General features: G+C 41.9%; 9 protein-coding genes and 1 non-coding gene across 10 annotated transcripts; 5 read left to right on the forward strand and 5 right to left on the reverse strand. All coding sequences in view use genetic code 12, as the record gives it.

Moving 5' to 3' along the window:
• Nucleotides 1-84: 84 nt before the first annotated feature.
• Nucleotides 85-3,489, reverse strand: PSD2 (phosphatidylserine decarboxylase 2; the record flags this gene model as incomplete). The annotated part of the gene is made up of 1 exon (XM_002618293.2): nucleotides 85-3,489. The coding sequence occupies one exon, from the start codon at nucleotides 3,487-3,489 to the stop codon at nucleotides 85-87; it is 3,405 nt and encodes a 1,134-aa protein (XP_002618339.2).
• A 335-nt stretch (nucleotides 3,490-3,824) lies between these two features.
• Nucleotides 3,825-5,414, reverse strand: SRP101 (Signal recognition particle receptor subunit alpha; the record flags this gene model as incomplete). The annotated part of the gene is made up of 1 exon (XM_002618292.2): nucleotides 3,825-5,414. One exon carries the CDS (start codon nucleotides 5,412-5,414, stop codon nucleotides 3,825-3,827), a length of 1,590 nt encoding a protein of 529 aa, XP_002618338.2.
• Nucleotides 5,415-5,629: 215 nt separating this feature from the next.
• FOB63_005546 lies at nucleotides 5,630-5,721 on the reverse strand. The gene has a single exon. It is a non-coding gene; the product is annotated as a tRNA-Ser (tRNA).
• Nucleotides 5,722-6,147: 426 nt separating this feature from the next.
• On the forward strand, nucleotides 6,148-6,897 carry TIP1 (transporter; the record flags this gene model as incomplete). Its single annotated transcript, XM_002618291.2, has 1 exon — nucleotides 6,148-6,897. One exon carries the CDS (start codon nucleotides 6,148-6,150, stop codon nucleotides 6,895-6,897), a length of 750 nt encoding a protein of 249 aa, XP_002618337.2.
• A 331-nt stretch (nucleotides 6,898-7,228) lies between these two features.
• MSM1 (methionine--tRNA ligase) lies at nucleotides 7,229-8,938 on the forward strand (the record flags this gene model as incomplete). Its single annotated transcript, XM_002618290.2, has 1 exon — nucleotides 7,229-8,938. One exon carries the CDS (start codon nucleotides 7,229-7,231, stop codon nucleotides 8,936-8,938), a length of 1,710 nt encoding a protein of 569 aa, XP_002618336.2.
• A 778-nt stretch (nucleotides 8,939-9,716) lies between these two features.
• On the forward strand, nucleotides 9,717-13,559 carry FOB63_001597 (uncharacterized protein; the record flags this gene model as incomplete). Its single annotated transcript, XM_002618289.2, has 1 exon — nucleotides 9,717-13,559. The coding sequence occupies one exon, from the start codon at nucleotides 9,717-9,719 to the stop codon at nucleotides 13,557-13,559; it is 3,843 nt and encodes a 1,280-aa protein (XP_002618335.2).
• A 166-nt stretch (nucleotides 13,560-13,725) lies between these two features.
• Nucleotides 13,726-14,064, reverse strand: SPT4 (transcription elongation factor; the record flags this gene model as incomplete). Its single annotated transcript, XM_002618288.2, has 1 exon — nucleotides 13,726-14,064. One exon carries the CDS (start codon nucleotides 14,062-14,064, stop codon nucleotides 13,726-13,728), a length of 339 nt encoding a protein of 112 aa, XP_002618334.2.
• A 274-nt stretch (nucleotides 14,065-14,338) lies between these two features.
• Nucleotides 14,339-15,352, forward strand: FOB63_001599 (membrane insertase; the record flags this gene model as incomplete). The annotated part of the gene is made up of 1 exon (XM_002618287.2): nucleotides 14,339-15,352. The coding sequence occupies one exon, from the start codon at nucleotides 14,339-14,341 to the stop codon at nucleotides 15,350-15,352; it is 1,014 nt and encodes a 337-aa protein (XP_002618333.2).
• Nucleotides 15,353-15,817: 465 nt separating this feature from the next.
• FOB63_001600 (uncharacterized protein) lies at nucleotides 15,818-16,660 on the forward strand (the record flags this gene model as incomplete). The annotated part of the gene is made up of 1 exon (XM_002618286.2): nucleotides 15,818-16,660. One exon carries the CDS (start codon nucleotides 15,818-15,820, stop codon nucleotides 16,658-16,660), a length of 843 nt encoding a protein of 280 aa, XP_002618332.1.
• A 27-nt stretch (nucleotides 16,661-16,687) lies between these two features.
• FOB63_001601 (glucose-induced degradation complex subunit) lies at nucleotides 16,688-19,213 on the reverse strand (the record flags this gene model as incomplete). The annotated part of the gene is made up of 1 exon (XM_002618285.2): nucleotides 16,688-19,213. The coding sequence occupies one exon, from the start codon at nucleotides 19,211-19,213 to the stop codon at nucleotides 16,688-16,690; it is 2,526 nt and encodes an 841-aa protein (XP_002618331.2).
• Between the last annotated feature and the right edge of the window lie 406 nt (nucleotides 19,214-19,619).

The following is a 19,619-nucleotide window of genomic DNA, read 5'->3' on the forward strand; positions in this document are numbered from 1 at the left end:
CGCTCACATCCATAGGGTACTATCTTCGAATCTTGACTACCAAATCATCACTTGAGTCATGTACATTCAATCTGCATAAGTCATTCATTGAGAGTCGATCAGACCCTCCTCATCAGTGAGGTAATCCGCTAACTCTGGATCGTTTATCAAGTCATCCATATCATCTGCCGTAATTTGCAAATTCTGGCTTTCCCAGCTGTCGATCTTAGCGGGATCAGAGACATCACCACCTGTGATTGCACGGATCAAGTTCAATTTGAAAGTCTGAGGCTGCTTGTCAAACTCAATATGTTCTCTTTTATATTCTTTGACACTTGGCGAATGACCAATGCTTTGGCCCACTCTCACCAATGTTTCAATGCACAGCTTTGAATTATTAACAATATCAGAATCAAACTGTAGATATTTCTTTTCAAACAACAAAAGAACCGTGGAACCTCCAAATTTGAAGTACCCAACTTCATCGCCTCTTTGTACTTCTTGTCCTTCTTTGACTGTTATAATTGTAGACCCCACCATCATGGCACCCACACCGACCAAAACAACGGTTCCAAAGGTTTCTGTGACAATTGGAACCACGACTCGAACATTTTCTCCATAGACATCCAAATCAGACCGGATAGCCATTGGGTTGACCGTATAATATTCTCCCTCAATGTACTTGATGGGGCCAATCTTACCATTCACAGGACTATGGAACCGGTGATAATCTTGAGGTGCGAGACGGAAAATTCCAATACAACATTCTTTTGGATTGTAAAGACTTGTTTTCTCTAAGTCGTTAAAATTTCCATTGAAAAGTTTCGCCAATGTGAAATTGCGTCCTTTAATCCAGAGCTCTGTCGCCTCGTCCACACTAGTAAAAGTAGTACAACGGCAATCGGCAGGCGAAACAGCTATGCCATCATCTCCTTCTATGGGCCTTGCACCAGGCTTAAGCTTTCTGTAAAAGAAATCATTGAATGTTTCAAATCTAGATGGATCTGTTATAAGGCAGTCTGCCAAATTGAGTTTGTGAAACTTGATGAAGGAATCAATATCTCTTTTCAGACGAGGACTGTCAAATTTCACGCCTTGTTTGATGCTAAGTTTGCGTAAAAGAGTTCTGATTCTCTTTGATTTGGCTTTGTCTAACCCTTTGTACAAGAGCCTAATCCCCAAGCGTACCGATACACTCATTTTTTCTTCCATCACAATTCCTGTAGACCGATCTTGAACCAAAATATTTGCTGAGTTACTGCCCAACTTATATTTCCCGTAAGAAAGTTTGATCAATATTTTGGAGAACCACCGTCTTGTTGCAATTTGTGGGGTATCGTAGGACGAAACAAGAAGCTTACTTACAATACTCCAATCTTTTGATGCGCATATCGCAAAATGAGTGATGATGTCTAGATCATCTCTCTTTGATAAATGCTCCTGGCAGCAAATTGGGCACCTATCAAATACAAAGATTTTTGCTCCTGGCAGTTGCGATTCTGACGTCACAAGATCCTCTAAACAATCTATGATTTCGTTGAAGTCGAGAGAATCACCTCCCCATGTCGACTTCTTAGCTTTTTCGAAAAATTTGCCAACAATTTGGTCACTATCCTCAGCTCCTAAAGTGTCTAGCAATGACATCAACTCGATGTAGTCCATAGTGCCTGGTGTATCGCTAACTGTAAATTGTTCAAGCAAAATCCGCCAGAAATCCCTTCTTAAGCTCTCATACGTGAGATATCTCGCCCTGAGTTTCAAAGTTGGGCTATACTTCTCTGCCCACTTGGTTTTATGAAGTGTGAGGGAAAGATCGATGGTCTTAAAAAGAGACGTGTCAACATACAGTGTAGTGTACCTGCTCCGACGGAGTTTCTTTCTCTTTTTCACTTTCACAAGATTTTCGTTCTCCGCAAGTTTTATAACGCTGTTACTGGTGAGGTTGTCTGATGGTGAGCCAAAAGAACTAAATGAGGCATTGCGATATCCTTCAGTTATGTTGCCCAACTTTACATTCAAGTGCTCACTCGGTTTGAATTCTTCCTCATCACCTCCACTAGCTTCATTACTGTGATGAGACGTATCCGTATCCTTGGATTCAAGCAACTCTGAGTTCGATAAGTCGTCATCAGGTTCCTTAATAGCGATTTTGGTTGGCACCAGTGCAATATTCATAAGATCTTGGACCGGAAGCGTCACATCTGCAATTTTGTCATGGAAAGAAAAATGGTCCTTATCAAGAACAGAGAACTGAACATTGTAATTCAGCTCGTGCTCCATTATTTCAAATACGAGTCTCTCATTGTAAACTGGATTTAACGTGTGCCTCTTCCATGACGTGCGGAATGTTTTCTTCCCGAACGTAACCACAATGAAAGGATCCATGTCAAACGTTGTCCTTGTAAAGTTGCGAAAGGGAGGTAAATCAGAACATGATATTATCTCCACAAAGAGTATACCTTTCACATCTCTTTTTCGAAGCTCATACTTGGGCTTCCGAGTCGCTTTTTCCGAAGCTCTTCTTTTTCTCCTATGTTTCCTTCCCTTGGGTTCAGCTTCACCTCCCCCTTCATTGTATAGTCCTCCATCACTGTAAGCATCGCTTACATAGGAGCATGACGACAGAGCTGAAGAAACCAGAACATCACTTCTTACATCATCAATACTTCCTGGAACATCTAAATGTTTTGTTTGTCCCAATTCCATAAACAAAGACTTACTTTGAGCATCGTGAAGAAGTTGAAGAGGTTCTTCTGAATGTGACAGCCGCTTGGAAGTAACTTTGGTCTCATCGTCCAGCGATTCGACTTCCGACATTTCACTTGCTCCCAGTATATCTGCCAGAGCAAAATCTGAAGGATAAAATCCTTGCTCGTTGGGCGTAATTGTCGCTGGATTCACGCTTGATACAACAAGGGAGCATATCCATTTTTTGAACATTTCATCTATCGTATCATCCTTAATGTTGAGCTTCAGAAGTTTCAATTGGGTGGCTGTAGGAGGGTTCACAGCAAGCGATGGAACTTTCGGATTTTCTTTGCTTAATGAAACATTGCTGCCCGAGCTCATATTCATACGACGTTGCTTGGGGGCAAGAAGTTCAAACAGAAGTAGCACGGAACCTGTCACATAGCTGTGTTCAGTCTCGTCTGAATAAAGCTTGTACCATTGAGGTTCTGTTTTATGAGCCTCTTGGTCGATGAATAAATCAGCGATGCAAAGCCTGAGCTCTCCCAAATACGATTTTTCCCTTGAACTTTTACTCCACACAGACAAAACGAGAACTTGGGAGTAATCACCATGTTTCAAAGGAACAGCAAATTGTCTATCCCACGAGGGTTGAGATGTATTCAAGCGACGCTTACTCCGTTTTTTGTATTTATTGAGTTGCACAACAAACGCAGCATTGATCGACTTGGATGGTTTCTCATCTCCTGGAATGACGAGATCAGCGGCTCGAAGTGCATTCACTAGGAGATACAAGTCGGCCTTTCTCTTTTTGATCCGCATAGCCTAAGAGGGCAATTGTACTCGCTTACAGACAGAACTGTAGATTAGGCAATATTCTGGTGTGGAACGGGGCAAGAAACGAGTTAAATATATATGCTTGCTTCTTATAGCACTAATTTCTTGGATAAGCCACCTTTAATACTTCATTCGTGAATGCAGGCTGTGTGTCTCCAAAATGATTTGTGCGGCATACAACATTCCGGTTGTCACGTTAAATGTATATTAGTATGAATTATCGACAAAAAAACCTTTGTTCCTTTCTTTCACTCGTCGTTTGCTCTCCTCTTTTCTCTTACTCTTCTATCCAATTAAAATGCACCAAGTGTGTGAAGTGCTCACTTGGTAAGCATATCCACCACTCTCTTCACACTGAGTCTCTTGATGTCTGTGTACGTTTGGCCTGTTCCTACGAATAAAATAGGCACATTTGTAGCCATCACCATATTGATCATTGCACCAACCAAGTCACCGACAGTATCCACTTTAGAGATGATGAAAAAGTCTAGGTTCCGCTTATTGCCAAAAGCATTGTTGAAATTGATCGCTTGTTCGACCGAGTCTGTTCCGACAAGTGCTTCTCCTACCATAATAATCTTATCTGGATCAGCAGCATCACCGAACTTCTTCAAAGGCGCCATTAATTTTGCATTGGAATGGGTTCGGCCCGCAGTATCAATCAATACAATATCATAGCCCTCGGTGGTGGCATGTTGGATAGCCAGCTTGGCTGTTTTGACAACATGATCTCCGCCACCATAGCCCTTTTCAAAAAGATCGATCTTGCATTCGGTATCGTTGCTAGCATTAAGGCGTTTTAAGTTTTTAACGTGGACCTTCAATTGCTCTACTGCTCCAGATCTAAAGGTATCACAAGCACAAATGAGCACATTTAGATTATTTTGAAGAAGCCAGTATGCCAACTTTGCCAAATTGGTGGACTTTCCGACACCATTGACACCAACAACCGAAATCACGTACGGACGTTTTTTTGCCGCACTGCTCTTTTTAATTTCGTAAAGAAGATCTGTAGACACATTTGGTGTTAAGATCTTAGTAAGTTCTTCTGTCAAAGCTTGTTTGAAAGCATTCACGGTGACCGTTTTTGAGCCCAATCTAGTCTTGATCTTCTCGGTGATGGCCTTTGCTGTTGGAGGAGCAATGTTCTTGGAAATGAGTTGATCATTGAATTTCTTGGAGACTTCATCAATAGGTGCTGTAGAGCCAAAATAGGAGGTGACTTTAGAGAGGAATCCACTCTTTGGTTTGCTTTCCTCCTCTTCGGAATCTTCTTCATCCTCACCCAAAATCTCATTGAGTTCGCGGACCAAGACCAAGTCATTTTCTTTGCTGAACGCAGACTGATCAATGGAAACCTCTTCCATTTCACGGTCTGCTGAATCTTCACCGTGTAGTTCGGAGTAGTCTAATGGGGCCTCGTTGTTTCCCACCTCTACTAACTCTCCGTTGACCCATTTCCTCATGGCCTTTTTCGGTGGGTTCTGTGTCTTCTTCTTGTTAGAAGGATTGGTTTCTTGCATCTTTGGCTGCTCTTGAGGCACTGTGTCTTCCTTCTTGAGCTTCACTAAATTGTCAAATTGGTAATCAATCAATTTTCGGATCTTCGCTTCATCCGCACCTTCATCGGTGAGTTTGACATATGTTTTGAGCACATCGATAAGAGTATGCTTAATTTTATCTCCATCTATGGTAATGATAATGTCAAAATATATAGCTGCCCACAAGTCATCTTTTTTGAAACAATAGAATCTTTTTTGGTTAGCAGTAGTGGTGTAGAAGTTGGGTTCTAATTCAGTGTGTGTTTCTGCAACAATACTGTGGATAAAATCATTAAATGGTGAAATCTTTTTGTTTGTTTGAAACAAGACCTTACCTGAGGGCTTGAATATGATTAAGGATTGGGACATATTTCTTAATGCTGGTATCTGAGGCCAACTCAGTTACGATAATCCGCGAACACTAACGAGAAAAAAAGTCGCTACGTTTTCGCACAAAATTTCCACAAGAGATTCCAACACGAAGAAGCGCCAAGAGGATGACAAGATCTTGAAACAAACCAAAAATAGAAAAAGTAATTGCGCCAATTCCTAGCTAACGTATGACAACTGTGGCCAAAAAATAACGTCACAGACAGGATTCGAACCTGCGCAGGCAATGCCCAACACCTAAACTGCTAATAGCAGGGTGTCGCCTTAACCACTCGGCCACTGTAACCAATCTTTTGCGGTTTGAAGAAACTTTTCGTCCATACAGAATCAAACGACCTTGTTTGCAAGAAATGTCATTGATGTATGTTATACGCTTAGTGTCTTCATCCTCTTACTCTTTGACTGGTTTGGGGTGCGAAACGTTCAGTAAGTTAAGAAGGAAATCAATAGCCTGAAAGTGCGTAAAAGCACATGTCGCTTTGTTGGCGGATATGAGAGGAATATAATTCCGAAAAGAATCGCCAACTGTAATTCTTCCAATTCGTATTCCAAGTACAAGCAATATCCCCAAAGTAATCATTTCTTACGTATTAGCTGTACTGTTTCGGACCATCATGCATCTTTTTCAGGTGTCGCACGTGACTGAATCACAACGCGATCAACTGTCAAAGCCTAACAAGCAATCACAAACTGTTTATACCACAATTCAAGAATGGCATATTACCCCCAAAACTCGGATCCAAATATGGGGTTCTACCAATCGAACTACAACAATGCATATAGCTCACCTGCTGCTGAAACGGCGAATATGGGATCCATGAATTCAGGGTTTGGTGCCGGGTTTGATGTTAGTGGAGATATGGGAGGAGGTGAATTGAGTCCAGGGCTTATAGCTGCTTTCGGAACTTCGGGCTACGCAGGTGAACCTCCCTTATTGGAAGAATTGGGTATCAATTTTCAACATATCAAGATGAAGACATTGGCAGTATTGAATCCATTCCAGAAAGACATCACGCCAGATATTATGACGGATTCAGATTTAGCAGGACCTATATTATTTGTTTTACTTTTTGGAACCTTACTACTATTGTCTGGGAAAGTGCAATTTGGCTACATTTACGGTGTTGGGCTATTTGGTGTCGTCAGCTTGCATTATCTCTTTAAGCTCATGAGCAATGAAGTGCAGATTGACTTGATTCGCTCCACTTCCATTATTGGGTACTGTTTGTTGCCACTTGTTTTCATTTGCGCCGTTGGATTAGTCGTATCGCTTGATTCAACAATTGGTTATATGTTGAGTTGTCTTGCTGTGTTTTGGTGCACATACTCGGCTTCTGGATTGTTTGTGACTGTGTTGAAACTTCATAATGTCCGTCCTTTGATCGCCTATCCATTGTGTCTTTTCTACTTCGTTTTTGCACTAATGGCCATTTTCGTTGAGAACAAGCCTTTGACACCGTGAATTTGAGCCGATCCAGATTCCATCTTCTTTTGAGATCCGAGAATGTTTGCATAGGAATAAAAACTATCCCGGAATGAGGCGGGTTCATTTTTAGCTATAGGGCAGGATAGATAGGCGCACTTCATCTTACATTATGAATACAACCGAAAGAATCCCGACCTCATGAGTGAACATGCGAATGTAGACGCAACTAGTCCGAACGAAGAACAAAATAATAGAGGTACATTCAGTAAAAGACCAAATTAGCAGTCAGTAGCTAACAAACTCATAGTGTCAATAAAATGTGCCTGCACACACCTCCACATTAGAGATCCCAGATACTTCTTCCATAATGAAGAGATTCCCACTTAAAGCGCTATCAAAGCGGTTCTCGAGATATAAGTCAAATGGAACTGTTTATGTCACAACTCCCATTTTCTACGTCAATGCACGCCCTCATTTGGGTCACCTATACTCGATGCTATTAGGAGACACGCGAGTACGATGGGAAAACCTCAAGCCGGGTCAAAAGACAATGTTTCTTACAGGGACAGACGAGCATGGGCTCAAAATTCAGGCGGTGGCAGAAAAAGAAGGCATTGATCCCAAAGTCTTGGTCGATCGAGTCTCGCAAAACTTTGTTCAGATGGCCGAGGCAGTTAATGTGAAGTACGATCGTTTTATCAGAACAACTGACAACGACCACGTGAAAGCTGTGGAACACTTTTGGAATGCTGCTATGGAAAAGGGGCTCATATACAAAGGTTCCCATAGTGGCTGGTATAGTGTAAGCGACGAGGCTTTCTACCCTCCTAGTCAGGTGGAAGATATTATTGACGCGAAAACGGGCCAACCGAAGAAAGTGTCAATAGAAACAAGGAATGAAGTGGTGTTCCAAGAAGAAGAGAACTACTTTTTCAGATTGTCTGCTTTCAAGGATAAGCTTATTGATTTCTTGGAGAAGAACCCTTCGTTTGTCCAGCCGAGCAGAAAATATCATGAGCTATTGACCGAATTGAGACAAGAGGAACTTTCAGACCTTTCCGTATCACGCCCATCGTGGAGATTGAAATGGGGAATCACTGTGCCCAATGACGACTCTCAGAAAATCTATGTATGGTTTGACGCGCTTATCAACTACCTTACTGCTGCTGGCTATCCTCAGCAAGATATGCCTATCTGGCCTCCAATCCATATTGTCGGGAAAGACATCATGAGGTTTCATTGCATTTATTGGCCAATCTTCCTCATGGCAGCCGGGATCGAATTACCTAAGCAGGTGATTGTTCACTCTCATTGGTTATGTGACGGTTTTAAAATGAGCAAAAGCCTAGGGAATGTTGTGGAGCCCATAGAATTGGCGCAGTACTACGATCCAGAGCCATTGAGGATCTATTTGATGGAGCAATCGAATTTAGGAACAGATTGCAATTTTAGTGAAGCTGCTTTGCATAACCACAGAAGCAAGCTCATAAACAAATGGGCAAACATCGTGTCTAGAATTGGAGGAGATAAATTTGATGTGGAACAAAGTGTTCAAGACTTCTTTGACGGGAAATATAGCGATATTACAGAGATGATTAAACGTGACGCTGTTGTCGAGGCACCTGACCAAGTTTTACTTGCCAGGGACTCCCTTGTATCCAGTATCTCATCTTTATTTTCTGAAATGGATTCCAGCATGCAAGAGTTTGGACAAATGAAGGCACTCCATCGGTGGTGGGAAACGGTGGAGTTAGCGAACGTATTTTTCCAAACTGCTCAACCGTGGGTTTATCTGAAGAAACTTACACAGACGCAAGATGCTGATGCTGATGCAGTTGCAGAGCAGAAGACACTTATGAACTACATTATCTTCTTAACAGCAGAGGCTGTACGGGTCAGTACAATCTGCGTACTTCCTTTCATGCCCAAAACTGCCTCAGGACTTCTTGATCGCTTGGGGGTTCCAGATGAAACCCGGAATAAAGATTTCGCAAAATTAGGCACAGTAAAGTACGGGAAAAATGCCAATAGCAAACATCATAAGCCATTGATGAGAAAAGTGGAAAGCAGAGTGTAAACTCAAATGCTCTGATCCACATTCATGTATATAGCCATTTAGCATACTGGGCCCAATGTGGACCAAAAAAAAAAAAAAAAAAGAAAGTGAGAGCACCAAAAGAAAAAATGGGGTAGAAAGGAATACAATGAAAAATAAATTTCAAGCGACATATGTTGAGAACTTTCACAAGTACCAAAAGCGTAGCTTGCTCAATGTCATAAGTATTCGAAAGGGTAATGTATATGCTGTATATGCATGACAATTCCTGAAAGATAAAAATACGACCTGCACAATAATTCTAGCCTTTCTCCATGTACGATCATCTTTGAAAGAGATGAACATCCAGTAGCCCAGGTTGACTAAGAACGGAAGAAGGAAAGACCGAGCCCAATGTACATATGACTCATATGACGCAAGTAAACCAAAACATAAAAGGAAAACAAACATTGAACAAGTCGAAGCCTTGTCAGCGCATCCAAACATCAGGCATCTGCAAAAGCCAGACTTCTGCCGTTAGTTCTGCACTGAAATTTGTTGATCTTTAGCTAGCATCAACTACTACTTTTTGTTAGTCGGCTGGCGGTGGACCTCTATGGGTAAAAAGCGCACCGGTCACGTGATCTTCATTTTTGAGCTGGGGTTCTTTCTCTAGTGCAAAATAACCCTCTCGTGTTCTTCATTTCTAATTTGGCCCCAATTCATCTTGTATTGACCGAGTCAGGGAAGATATCAAAACAGATCCGTAACCATTCTATTCCCTGTCCGTTTTCATTATAACACGGCCAAGTATATCGACATGGCTCGTTCCACCAGAAGGTCCAGAGTCGTTTCGTCCAGTGATAATGAAGATTCCAGTGCAAGAAGATCTAGAAGAAATGTTCTGTACGTGGAAGAAAGTGACGATGAGAATGGCCTTCTCGGTGATGCAGAAGAGCCTGCGGATGAATTGGCGAGCATACCATCGGGAAACGATAAGCCAGCACAAGATGATAATTATGACGAGGATTTTTCCGAAAGTGAACCGGAAGTAATGCCAAAAAGAAAGAGAAGAAAAAGGTCGTCTCGGGCAGAAAGAGGCAGAAATTCCGACGACTCAGACTTTCAAGACATAGGTGATTCCGAAGAGGACCAGATTTCTGACGCTTATGACGAAGACGATGCCTTCATGGAAAAACTACGAGAAAAGCAATTTATCGCATCTGAAGATGATGATGAACAGGCGGGAAGTAGTTACTTCAGTACTAGAAGACGTCGTGCTAAATCCAGGTCTAGATCTACCGATCCCAAACCGTCAAGACGACTTACGCGTGCAAACGAGACCGGGGCAGAAGCTGATGACGAGGAAGGCGAGGAGGATAGCATTAACCAAGAAATCCAGGATTTATACGACTCTTCTCCCGATCAGAGTCCAGTAAAGCACAAACTTCGTGAACGGGAAAAAATCGATTATACAATTCCACCTCCGATCACGAATGATACGGAACTCTACGCTGGCGTACCTACCTCGCAATCCTTCCGGTCTCGAGGGAAGAAGAACAACAGCAAAAGCGACTTCCGAAAGCTTCTCTTTCCCACTGCTGGACCTTTTGGTGGTAGCGATGTTATTTCGATTTTAGGCCAAAACATACCTCCTGGTGGGATCCCTATTCCTGGTATGACTGCCGAAAATTCTGGACCAGTTCATTTTAACAACGATTCAGATTCTTCTGATGATGATTTCACTCCTGTTGCTGGTACACTTCTGGCTCCTTCTGCTTCAAACTTTGGTCCCACAAACAATATGGTCAATCATACAAAGATCATTGGAGCTTCATCTTCTACAGATAAGAAGAAGAAAAATACTTTGAGTGATACAGATCCGTTAGGTGTGGATATGAATATTGACTTTTCGTCTGTTGGCGGACTAGACAACTACATCGATCAGCTCAAGGAGATGGTTGCCTTGCCACTTTTGTATCCTGAACTATACCAGAATTTCTCCATCACACCCCCACGTGGTGTCTTATTCCACGGTCCTCCTGGAACTGGTAAAACGTTAATGGCAAGGGCCCTTGCTGCAAGCTGTTCCACCCCCTCTCGAAAAATTACGTTCTTTATGCGTAAAGGTGCTGATTGTTTAAGTAAGTGGGTTGGTGAGGCTGAGAGACAATTAAGACTTCTATTTGAAGAAGCTAAGAACCAACAACCTTCAATTATCTTTTTCGATGAAATTGATGGATTGGCTCCCGTACGTTCGTCTAAACAGGAACAGATTCACGCTAGTATCGTCTCGACTTTACTCGCATTAATGGACGGAATGGATAATAGGGGACAAGTAATTGTCATTGGTGCGACAAATAGGCCAGATTCTGTGGATCCAGCATTGAGAAGACCTGGTCGTTTTGACCGTGAGTTCTATTTCCCCCTTCCTGATATTGAGGCTAGAAAGCAAATTTTGAATATCCACACGAGGAAATGGACGCCGCCTTTACCCCCTGTGTTTATCGAAAAAGTAGCAAAGTTAACAAAGGGGTACGGTGGTGCTGATTTGAGGGCTTTATGTACCGAAGCTGCATTGAACTCCATCCAAAGAAAATACCCTCAAATCTACCAATCGTCTGATAAATTGAAGGTAGATCCTTCAAAAGTGAAAGTTATTGCTAAGGACTTCATGCGTGCTATTGACAAAATTGTTCCTTCAAGTGCTAGATCGTCGTCTACTGGCTCTTCACCGTTGCCCGAAAGACTTCAACCTCTACTCCAGGAGTCTCTTGATAAGATTATTAACCGATTGGCTGACCTATTACCGGACGCAGTTGGTGTTGGAAGACAGAAGAGGCTTACTAACCTTGAGGAGGCGAAGTATTTGGATCCTACTATTAAGGATAGTGATGGAGGATTCTCTAAACACGAGCTTTTGAAGAGTTTAGAAAGTTCAAGAATCTGCAAGCCTCATTTATTAATCTGCGGCGAAAAGGGATCTGGGCAGCAATACCTTGGTGCAGCAGTTTTGAATGTATTGGAAGGATTTCAGGTTCAGAATCTTGATTTAGCAACTATGTTTGGTGATGTTACGAGAACTCCAGAACTGTGTATTGTGCAAACATTTATTGAAGCAAGACGTCACCAACCATCGATTATCTTCATTCCCAACATCGATACATGGTTTAATGTGATGCCGCAATCAGCAAAAGCTGTGCTATCTGGCTTGCTTCGGAATCTAAGAAGTGATGAAAAAATTCTTCTTTTGGGAATTGCTGAAAGAAGCTATGAGGAATTGGACGTGGAGATAAAGATGACGTTGGGATTTTCTGGTGATCTGAACAATGTTGCCTTAACAAACCCTACCGCTGAAGCTCGTAAGACGTTCTTTGTTTCTGTTGAAAAGGCACTTTTGATGAAACCATACGAATTTTTGAATGACTTGGAGAATAGGCCAAAGCGGAGATTGAAGCAATTACCTGTTGTCCCTCCCGAAAGCACTCCAACTAATGATCTTTCTAGAAAGAGGCAAAAACAGCAAGATTATCAAGATAAGAGACTAAAGAACATGTTGAAAATAAAACTTGCTGGATTGATGGACCTCTTTAAGAATCGGTACAAGCGATTCAAAAAACCAATTGTTGATGACAGCTTGTTGCATCATTTGTTTGAACCAAGTGTTCTAGAGAATCCAATGTATGAGGTGGCATATGTTATAGAAGATACACCAGAGCATCCAAATATGATAAAGGAGCTCGCGACTGGAAAATATTTTTACAATATGGACTTGGATACAATAGAGGAAAGGATTTGGAATGGCTACTATTCTGAAGCAAAGCAATTCTTGAAGGACATACGTATGATTGTGAAGGACGCTATTTCCACTGGAGATAGGGAGCGCATCTTAAAGGCAAACGAGATGTTAACAAATGCGCAATTCGGTATTGACGACTTCAATAATCCTGAATTTGCTGCTGAGTGTAAAGCATTACGTGCTCGTGAGATTGAGAAGCAGAAAAAGCTTGTTTCTGAATACGAGAAGCTCAAGGAAGAATTTTCGAAAAAGCAAGAAGCGAATTTGAGAAGTTTAGAAAATGATCCATCTATACTTAATGGACATGCGGCAGAGGCTGAATTGAAACTTCTTGAGCATCCATACGACGCTTCAATTCATGAAAAAGTTGGCAATGGACCAAAAGTATCTAACGGCTCAGTTGATGCGAAAGATGATCAAGAACACAGAAATGGAGAAGATGAAAAAGCAGGAGAGGAAAAAGAGGAGGGCGTAAAAACTGACAATGACAGTTTCATGGTTATTACTCCACCGCATGAAGCGTCTAAAGATAAGGAAAACGGACCTGTTCCTGCTTCTGCCAATGCTGAAGCGAATATGGGAGCGAATTCAATGAATGACGTAGAGAATACAGCAGAGACTTTGGATGAAAGCGAGTCAGAAGCTGAGGTTGAAGGTCAAATACACCCAACGAGAGAACTAATAGTTCCCGAAGAAACAAAAAAACTTTTTGAAGAGATAATGATCAACGAAACGGAAGGTTTTACAGTGGAACAGCTAGAACATTTTGTGGCACGGTTGATGGAAGTCATTTGGGCCGACCGTGGCAAATGGGATAAAACAGGCACTGTCGCCATGCTTAAGGAAGTGATTAAGCACATATAGACAGCCTTGCAACTTCGTGTGCAACCAGTAAAGAAAGTCAGTAAAAACCGATTTGATTAAGAGGCAGTGAACATCTTATCAAACTATTACGGGCGTAGTTTACTCTTTTAGTTCGTCTATTCCTAGAATACATATGATACAATTCCACATTCTGTTTGTGTGTGGCTCAGTCTTCGGCACTGCCGTCTCTTGGTCTGTAACTAATGTTCTGTTCTTCCAACTGGCTGATGATATACGCCGGCAATTTTCCGTTGACTTTGACAGCATACAATCCTGCAACAAAGGAGTCAATACGGAGCCATCTGGCCACCCATGAAGCTTTGTTGTCATCGCCCAACGCTACCAAGCCTTCAAAAGAAGGCGACGTACAATCTTGGATTTGGCCATCTTCATTGTCGGCATAATGCAACACAGACTCACAGTTTGGACAACCTTGTTCAAGAAAACGCCGATACGTTTGAATTATACCACAGAGCATGCATGCTCTCTCAGTTTTGGAGGACATAATGAAAAAAGTACTAGTAGTTGGAGTTGGTGAAAGTAAGAGAACGTATGTTACATGCAGTCTGAAGAGTAGTTAGGCTGATTCTAAACGACAACCGTAGGAGAAAAAAAGAAGTGGACTGGAAAAATTAGCGAAAAGAGTGACCCATACTCAATAAGGCAGTCAAGATAACATTTTACAAATTGTATGGATGGAAAGAACAATATGCTGTGGTGCTACTTTATGTGCATGTCCTGTGTGTATCTAACTTGGGCCATCATTTCTTTTCCAACTCATGCTACGGTTTCGTGAAGCAAGCCGTTGTTTCGGTCACCAACGACTTTCCGCCGAGCTTGCGGGTTCCTTGCGGGGTCTGCGAAGCTTTCGGCGCAACTTTTCCTTCGATCCCAGCGTAGTTGTTCATGAGCTCACTGAATCGCTCCAGGCTGTCCATACATTCACGGGACTACCATGGTGGACGCTTATCCCAATTACAACGTTTGGCCTTCGGTCAGTATGGACATTCCCATTGGCTGTGTTGCAGAGACTACGCATCCAAAAACAAAATGAACTTCGTCCTATTGTGGCAGCGACAGGCCCAGTTTTAAGGCTCAACTTAGCGAGGAAAGCTCTGAAAGCTGCAGCTTCGGAGCCCAAGTCAGTAGCATCGATGGTTTCGCCACTCCGGAAAATGAAGTATGAAGAAATTATGGTCTTGTCCACGAAAGAGACTCGCAAGAGACAGAAAAAATTGTTCAGAGACCATGGCGTACAGCTCTACAAGAACTTATTTCTACCCGCCGCCCAAATCCCTCTCTGGGTTTGTATGTCTCTTACCTTCCGTAATTTGAGCGGATGGTCCACGTGGGACAGTTTGGCTAACAAGCCGTTGGATGCTTCCTTGTATCATGAAGGTATCCTCTGGTTCACCGATCTCACAACTTCAGATCCGCTCCATATCTTCCCGCTTGCAGTGGGAATAGTGGCGTTGGTCAATGTTGAATGGACGTTCAAGACTTTCAATTTGATGAGAGCAGGCTCAAGACGATCAAATCTTCGTCCTACCCTCACAGATTCTATGGCCAATGTGTCACGAATGGCTGTGGTTTTTCTCATGGCTATTTCCTTGCATGCTCCGACCGCGCTAACGTTATATTGGCTTAGTTCACAGGTATTCTCGTTGGTCCAAAACGTATTTTTGGACTTGTTCCTTCCAATCAGCTTCACACCACACAAAAGACTCGATCACACAAGACTGAAGCGTCCTGATGCAATTAATGTCGTCAAACCCCAAAATAATTCCTTGTAAATATGAGTGCAATAGAAGCAAAGAACGTAGCACTTCTCAAAACAGAATGGTAGAGCTATGAAGCATATCGACGGCGAGGCGTAGTGATTAGTGCATTCGTATTAGCACTTTGTTTAGAGCATAAAGGCAAAGTTTAAAGTATAGATTCAAATAGCTTGTATAAAAAATGAAAAATCTTCTTAATGCTGGGCACCAAAATAAGCTGTAAAATTCTTTTCTAGTCATTTAATTCTACATTTTCTGCGACTATCATTTGCAATTTGCTCCATTCGTAGCACATCGTTACATAAATTGAAAACAAGACAAATTATTTCCCATTGGATAATCTAATTGTACTCATAAAAGGTTATAATCATTTTTTCGTTCAGTTCCTCAGGTTAATCTCAAGTTCTCTAATACTCTATCGTTTATCGTTGAGTCAAACATAATAGATACTGCTACTTGTAATTACGCGCACTGTTCACCATGTCCATTCAGACAATTCTAGATGCTGCCTCATCACTCTACCCCTTGATCACCAAGGAACTATCTGATCAGAATGGAAAGGTTTTCGGACCAAAATCATGGTCTCTAACAGAATTGGATGAATGGAAACGTACACAACTTCCTCTCATCTTAAAGGACAGACTTGCTGACCATGACTTACACTTGACTAAAGAGGAGTTGGCTCTTCTCATGGATTGGAAACTAGCCAAAGGGAAATTCAGACCAACTCTTCCAAAACTTATTCAATCAAATGATGAAGACGCTGTGAAACAGGTTACTCAAACTGGTCTCAAAATGTTCATGGATTTCGCCCTATCCTTGAAGCATCAAAAATGGAACACATTATCCTTTCTGGAGTACCAGCAGGCTATAAAAGATAGTTTAAAGAAAGTCTGTGAGCTAAGAGGCGTTGGTCCGGCTACAGGTAGCCTTATTCTTTCGTTGCTCAGTCAATGTACGGCTTTTGCTGCTCCATTTTTCAGCGATGAAGCCTTCATGTACTATGTTCAAGAGCCGATGAAGCCCAATACCCCTATCAAGTACAATGTGAAAGAATACACCGAAGAGTACGTTGGTGTTCTTTTCGGTATACTTCAAGAGAACCCTAAGCTGTCTATGAACGAATTAGAAAATGGTGGATGGGCGCTCAAAATGTACTATGAAAACAGGATAGCCAAATTAAGTACTGTGAAGCTTCCTTTCGAAGTTGACGATAGTACCATGAAAGAGTTCTCGAATGCGTCTAAGTATATGCCTATTGTCGAGAAAAAGCGCAAATCGACTACCATAAGGCCAGCGAAAAGAGCTAAGAAAAGTAAGTAGGTTTGCAGGAAGACCCGCTTTCTATTCCTAGATATCTATATAGTCTCGCTCATAGTTAACCATTTTAAACATGTTATCCTTATCTGAGCATAATTCAGCTATGTTGTGGCCAGCTCCTTGAATCATGGTTTCGAGTTTACTCTCATGATGGAAGCCTAGCGATGCCAAAATAGCCGCATTCACATCTTCAACCAACTCCTTCCCATGTTTGGAGAAATTTTCAATGTATTTCTTGGCTAGTGGAAATTCCAGTATGTGCTCTTGTTCTTCAATCATTAAAACACTTGATAACTCGCCAAAGGTACGTACAAATTCATCACTGCCTTCTGAACTTTCAAGGAAATGTTTCCCGAAATCAATGGCGCTCATCAACAACTGGTCTATAGTCGCTGCTTTATTTGCATCCGATTTCTTTCCATCGAATTTAAGGGAAAGATAATGCCGAAGAAGGCCCACATAGTGGAGAAGTTGCAACTCCAAAACATACTTTTTTCCTGATTTTAAATTAGGAAATTCTCGAGATAAATAACCCGCAGCCTCAATAAACTTATGATCGAATATTAGTGATCTTAACGTCTTGCGAGGCACTGCTAACGATTCTTTAAGATATCCCACCAGGGGATCTGAGTCACCTTCCATAATGACATCTTGAAAATTGTGCGACATGTTCCGATCCAATTCATCTAAATCAGTAGTAAAAGCAGAAAGAGTATCTAAAAACCCTTCCTGAACTAGGTAGCCCTTGATTAGATCATTTAAAAGCGAGGCATCGTTTTTCAAGTTGCATACCGCATTTTCAAACTCAGCTACATCCGACTTTTCGGGCATAGCATCCACTTCTGTAGTCTTTTGCAATTCGTCTATAATAGATGATGCTAGTTCTGCTTTTTGCTTCTCTTTAAGAGTAGAGACATACCTTTCGATGTTGAACTTGAATTGTTTCAAGCCGAAATTAGTAGAAATTCTCGACTTTGGGGCTTCTCCACTACTAAGTGTATTTGGTAGGTCGAAAAGCTGAAAACCAATCATAGGAAACAAGGACAAATTATCCAGGTCACTAGAGAATATTGAGTCTTTGTCAGTGTTCGATTCTGTCATTTCTTTTTCTGTGATTGTTTTTACATGAATACCGTTAAGAGTGATGAACAACGTTTTCTCCACAAAATTCACTCCACATCCAAGTGTGTCAGTCTTGTAGCAAACATTAGTAGCGGATTTAGTTGATGTGTGGTTTGTTAAAGGTACTTCAATACCAATATTGCTGGTGTGTTGGTCCTCCATGGACAGCCGGTTTAATTGAGAAAACCGCCTGTTGATACTGATTGCAGAATCTCTGCGTACCGACTCCTGACTCTTGACAGAAGAGTATGAGCAGGAGTTATTAAAGCTTACTGCAAAACTGCCAGAAAAGTCCACTCCTGGCTCTAAACTCAAGAATCGCAAGGTTGTCCAATCAAATCTTTTACTCGATACATCTTGCTTGTAGAAAGAAATGTTGCTCTGAACATTCTTCAAGTCAATTTGACGAAAGGAGCTAGAAGAAGGTGTGGCCACGCCTGTAGGCACCGATACGTTCTCCACTTGAACATTTCTTTTCGTGAAACCCATGGAAAATAAAAGGGAAGAGTTGGAGGAGATAGAGGGGTCATTTGCAAAAATAATTGGTTTGAAATCAGTCACGTTTGTAGCTTCTTGCTCTACCAGAACCTCATAATAGAAAACACCAGTGCTCTCTTCTACTTCCTTGTTTGCAATGAAATTGAAAAACTTTTTCTTTGCTGGAGAATCGCTATGCATATACGATTCAGACCGGAGTTGAAAATCAAGATTCGAACACCCATCATCAATGCTGATGTTCATGCCTAGAGTGTTGTCCAAGTATTCCAAATCCTCAAACACACAAAGCGGAGTCCAGTACATCGGGAAAGGGGTTAGGAAGATATTCTGATTGCCTGACATGAGATAAGGGAAAAATGAATACTTGTGCTCATTACTGTCTTTTACCCAGGACATCAAAGAGTCAAAGGATAAGTTTTCAAGGAACGAATCATTGCAAAATTGCAGACCAAAGACAACCTCCCCAAGCCGAGGGATCTCGAAAATAGACTTTTTGGACTTGGGGTGCCCTGATCCAGCAGGTGAGTCGCTCATGGAGGAATCGGAGCCATGAAGAGATGTATCAACAGCTTTTGGGCCAATATCACCCAATTCAGACGACGCCATGCCTAGACGAGTTTTGAAAGCATCGTATAACTCTAGCAAATAGTCATCAGACAAGGTTTCTGCTGGAGTACATCCCAAAAGCCCCAAAGCGGCAAATTTGTCCCGAAGCTTTTTCTTAATCGTATCATTAACAAGCGGATCGTTACAAAACGTTTTCGATTCCAGAGGCAAGAAACGTGGTTGACGGAAGTAGTATTCCCCTGAGGTACTGATGGTGTTTCTTTCGCCCAATACTGGGTCGGCTTTCATAAGCTGGTGCTGTGTTTGCAGGCCCAAACATGTTTGAAGAAGGTACGGCGGAATTATGTAAACATTATCAACTCCCGACATGGTTGATGAAAAGCAAGAAAGGAGAAAAGGAAAACTTGCGTGGTGGACCAATGTGTGTACCTAGCGGTTGTATTCCAAAACTCTCGATAAGGGAAAAGGTGCGAGGGGAAGAAAACTCTGGGGTACGGTTTCGCACAGGATGGTATGCTACTTACTAGTTTAGTGGGGGGTCACAATATGAAGGAGAAGAAATGGCACAGGGAGACCCATTGATTCTCGCCACGCCCCGAAATGGCTTGGTTTGACTGAGCGGTTGAATTAACAGAAAGTGGTTTAAGTATTAAAAGTCAAATCGTTCAGTTCGCTCACCAGGTCGCTCACCACTAATGTTGGCGCGCGCAACGCCAAATCACTCTTACGTTAAGTATTGTTGAGGGGTATAGCAGCTAACAAGACATTTGGCTGG

The sequence above is a fragment of the Clavispora lusitaniae genome (assembly GCF_014636115.1).
Source record: "Clavispora lusitaniae strain FDAARGOS_655 chromosome Unknown tig00000038_pilon, whole genome shotgun sequence".
Taxonomy (NCBI): Eukaryota; Fungi; Ascomycota; class Pichiomycetes; order Serinales; family Metschnikowiaceae; genus Clavispora; species Clavispora lusitaniae.